Raw genomic sequence first — 4615 nt, forward strand, 5'->3', positions numbered from 1 at the left:
CCGTTCCAGATCATTGCGCCGCCAAGCAAGTCTTCTCCATCCCTCCTTCCGGCGTGCACCGCAAGAAGGGACAGCAGGCCTCCGGAACCCCGCCTCTCGTGATCCTGTACGGGAGAGGGGCGATCAGGTTTTTGGGGAGCGCACTCGCGCGACTGCTGGCAGCGACGACTTCGCGAACGACGACTTCTTCTCCGACCTCGGCAACCTCGTCCTCAACGACATGGGTGACAACGTCAATGCCGGCGGTGATGCACCCGCTGCACCGTATGTGATTCTATCCTTCCTGTTCGAGATCGTGGTAGAATTCATGCTTCTAGTATGTGACCTAGATGTGATATGTTCATCTGCTATGCTAGTTCGCATGATTAGTTTAATCTCTGTTGCTGTGGTCATGATTTATCTTTTGTTTATTCGGATTAAATCTCGTAGTAATTTGCTCATATTTCCAACAGCTATAAAGGTAGGCTGATCCCCTCGACTTCCTCCTCACATCGCACCACGACGCCACGAAACTTAGCGCGCCGAATTGAATCGAATCGAGCATCTCGAATCCGCGTCCCATGGCGATCCACGGCGAGCCCTCTTCCTCCGATGCGAGCGGGAAGAAGGACTACTCCATGGCGATTCTCGAGAGAAAGAAGTCGCCGAATCGACTGGTGGTCGACGAGGCCACCGGCGACGAGAACTCCGCCGTCGCTCTGCACCCGGACACCATGGACAGGCTGCAGCTCTTCTGCGGCGACACCGTCCTGCTCAAGGGCAAGAAGCGGAGAGACACGGTCTGCATTGCGCTCCCAGACGACACATGCGACAAGACCAAGATCCGGATGAACAAGGTCGTCAGGAAGAACTTGAGGGTCCGGCTCGGCGACGTCGTCTCTGTTCATCCGTGCCCAGACGTCAGATACGGGAATCACGTGCACATACTTCCCGTCGACGACACGATCGAAGGGATCTCCGTTAGCCTGTTCCATGCCTTCTTGAGACCATACTTCCTCGAGGCCTATCGACCCGTCAGAAAAGGGGACCTTTTCCATGTGAGAGGCGGGATGACAAGCGTGGAGTTCAAAGTCATAGAGACTGACCCTGCAGAGTATTGCATCGTTGCACCTGATACAGAGATATTCTGCGATGGTGAGCCTGTCAGGAGGGAGGATGAGGAGAAGCTGGACGACGTTGGCTACGACGATGTCGGTGGAGTGAGGAAGCAGATGGCCCAGATCAGAGAGCTGGTTGAGCTCCCACTGCGCCATCCCCAGCTGTTCAAGTCCATTGGTGTGAAGCCTCCAAAGGGCATCTTGCTGTATGGGCCACCTGGGACTGGCAAGACCCTCATTGCTAGAGCTGTGGCTAATGAAACAGGTGCCTTCTTTTTCCTGATTAATGGCCCAGAGATTATGTCGAAGCTAGCCGGAGAAAGTGAGAGCAACCTCAGAAAGGCGTTTGAGGAGGCTGAGAAGAACGCGCCGGCCATCATCTTCATCGATGAGATTGATTCCATAGCCCCAAAGAGAGAAAAGACCAACGGAGAAGTCGAAAGGCGTATTGTTTCGCAGCTGCTCACTCTTATGGATGGGCTTAAATCCCGTGCACATGTTATTGTTATGGGTGCTACGAACCGCCCGAACAGCATCGACCCTGCTCTCAGAAGATTTGGTAGGTTTGACCGCGAGATCGGCATTGGGGTCCCTGATGAAGTTGGACGGCTTGAGGTTCTCCGGATTCACACTAAAAACATGAAGCTTGCTGAAGATGTTGAGCTGGAGCATGTTTCGAGGGATACTCATGGGTATGTGGGCGCCGATCTCGGTGCCCTTTGTACTGAGGCTGCTCTCCAGTGCATTCGTGAGAAGATGGATGTCATAGACCTCGAGGATGACACCATTGATGCAGAGATACTGAATTCCATGGCTGTCACGAACGACCATTTCAAGATTGCACTAGGGACAAGCAATCCATCTGCTCTTCGTGAAACTGTTGTTGAAGTCCCAAATGTCTCTTGGGAGGATATTGGTGGCCTGGAGAGCGTCAAAAGGGAGCTGCAGGAGACCGTCCAGTATCCCGTGGAGCATCCGGAGAAATTTGAGAAGTTTGGTATGTCTCCCTCCAAAGGTGTTCTGTTCTATGGACCTCCGGGCTGTGGTAAGACCTTGTTGGCCAAGGCAATTGCTAACGAGTGCCAGGCTAACTTTATCAGTATCAAAGGACCAGAACTGCTTACCATGTGGTTTGGTGAGAGTGAGGCCAATGTGCGTGAGATTTTCGACAAGGCTAGGGGGTCAGCGCCATGCGTCCCCTTCTTTGATGAACTTGACTCAATTGCCACTCAGAGAGGGAACAGTGTTGGTGATGCTGGAGGTGCCGCTGATAGAGTGCTGAATCAGCTTCTTACCGAGATGGACGGAATGAATGCCAAGAAAACTGTGTTCATCATCGGTGCTACCAACAGGGCAGACATCATAGACCCTGCCTTGCTTAGGCCTGGACGCCTTGATCAGCTTATCTACATTCCTCTGCCTGATGTTGAATCCAGGCTCCAGATCTTCAGAGCCTGCCTCAGGAAGTCTCCTGTGGCCAAAGATGTTGACCTAAATGCTCTCGCCAAATACACACAGGGGTTCAGCGGTGCAGATATCACTGAAATCTGCCAGCGTGCATGCAAATATGCCATCAGAGAAAACATTGAAAAGGACATGGAAAAGGAGAGGAGGCAGAAGGAAAACCCTGAAGCCATGGAGGAAGACGATGTGGATGAGGTCGCTGAGATCAAGGCTGCTCACTTCGAGGAGAGCATGAGGTATGCTCGCCGGAGTGTGAGTGATGCTGATATTCGCAAATACCAGGCCTTTGCTCAGACGCTGCAGCAGTCCCGTGGTTTCGGCAGTGAGTTCCGATTCCCTGACCAGCCTGCGGCAGGTGCTACCCCTGCGACCGATCCTTTTGCATCCGCTGCCGCGGCAGCTGAAGACGATGATTTGTACAGTTAAATTGTCTGCTGCGCCATGAACCTAGCCTAATTTAGTAACTTCCTTGCTGTAGTTATTTATATTATGCTGGCATCTGTAAAAATGGGAATACCATGTAATTATTTACGTCCAAGTTGTGATATATAAACTTTCTTTTTAAATTTGCTCTGATATATAAACTGAAGATTGTATCCTCCACCTAAAAGATAAAAAGCATTTCCTAGTCCCCGATTCCAGTCTGTGTGATAACTGACAAGGATATACATTTGTCTGTGCTACAATTCTCTTGTTCTCTACAGGCTGCAGCAAGGTTATTAGCATCATTGTATGTGATGCTTTTTTTTAATTTACTAGTCCTTACTTCGAGTGTCATTGCTAATAAACCTTATGTTATCTGCCCTTTGGTTTGTTTGGTTTTTTTTTGGTTGCAAATGGTTACTTCTACTGAACAATTCCACAGCCTCTCTGGAATTCTGACAAATTAGTTTAGCATCAGCTGAACCTTTTAGTTACAATGTACCAATATCAATTTTTGGATTCTCCAACAAAGTAACTGAACTAATTTGCAAGGTAGAAGGTTATCCATGTTGATGTTGATTAGCTATTCACTGCCTTTGGCATCCGCTGGTGCGGCAACTGCAGACGATGATTTATATAGTTGAATTGTGTGTTGTGCCAACTTGATGTAAATTTCTTGTTTTGCTTGCTTATGCTGTCATCTGTAAGACACTGAAAGGCCATGTACTTACTTTTACGTTCATGTTCTGATATAATGAAGACTGTTCCACCGAGATGAGGGGGAAAAATATCGCCTGTCTCAATTATGGAAAAAACAATATAAACCTTTGATGTCCTGCTGTCTCTGAGTCCAATCTGTGTGCCAAGTATTGTCTAAATCATTTTTAGTTGAGTTCCATAACTATATTATCTTAAAACTAGCTATCAGAATACTACTGGTAACTAATGATTTAGAGACATATAGGCTGAAAGACCATTGGACAGTGATGCGAAGATGCTAACAAGCTGGTGCTATTAAAAGCACATCTCACAATTAATTTGCATTTCTTACTGTTTTACAGTAGCACATAATATACTCTTCTGAAATTTTAGAGATGCCCAATGAATCGCAGGTCTTGAATCAGTTTGTCCTTCTGTACATACAATTTGATAGCATCGGGAACTAAGGAGAAGGACAAATATGACATACCGGGCTGACAATGAACACATGTCCAAGTTGCTATTTTCAAATGAATTTTAGTCTGCAGGATGCAACCTATCACCAGAATCTATTGGCAATGATAGGATTTTGCAAGCAATGACTGCTCATGAACAGCTCACAAACATGTTTGTAAGATTCAGCCCTCCCATTGACCGTCAAAAGTATCCTATGAGATTAATTAGAATATTAGTGTGCTGGATTTACTTTTGTTCATTGTGGATGAGTAGGCATCATAGTCTCTAAAATCTACAGTGCATCAATCTCAATTTTTGGATTCTCAGAAAAGTAACTGGATTATTCATGTTGATGTTGATCAGTAATTCATTGTCAGGCCAAGTTGGCTAACACTGAAATATTGGTAGGAAGCATAAAGGCCACATGAGAAGAATTGTTGTTTGGGTGTTTAAAACTACTTATGACCTATCTCATT

General features: G+C 47.0%; 1 protein-coding gene across 1 annotated transcript; it reads left to right on the forward strand.

Moving 5' to 3' along the window:
• Window positions 1–505: 505 nt before the first annotated feature.
• Window positions 506–2987, forward strand: LOC119272850 (cell division control protein 48 homolog E-like). The gene has a single exon (XM_037554218.1). It carries the CDS (start codon window positions 561–563, stop codon window positions 2985–2987), a length of 2427 nt encoding a protein of 808 aa, XP_037410115.1. The 5' UTR covers window positions 506–560.
• The last annotated feature ends 1628 nt before the right edge of the window (window positions 2988–4615 follow it).

The sequence above is a fragment of the Triticum dicoccoides genome, chromosome 1A (genome assembly GCF_002162155.2).
Source record: "Triticum dicoccoides isolate Atlit2015 ecotype Zavitan chromosome 1A, WEW_v2.0, whole genome shotgun sequence".
Taxonomy (NCBI): domain Eukaryota; kingdom Viridiplantae; phylum Streptophyta; class Magnoliopsida; order Poales; family Poaceae; genus Triticum; species Triticum dicoccoides.

Coding starts and splice junctions, on each gene's coding strand:
- LOC119272850 (XM_037554218.1), top strand. CDS start 561: ATGGCGATCCACGGCGAGCCCTCTTCCTCCGATGCGAGCGGGAAGAAG.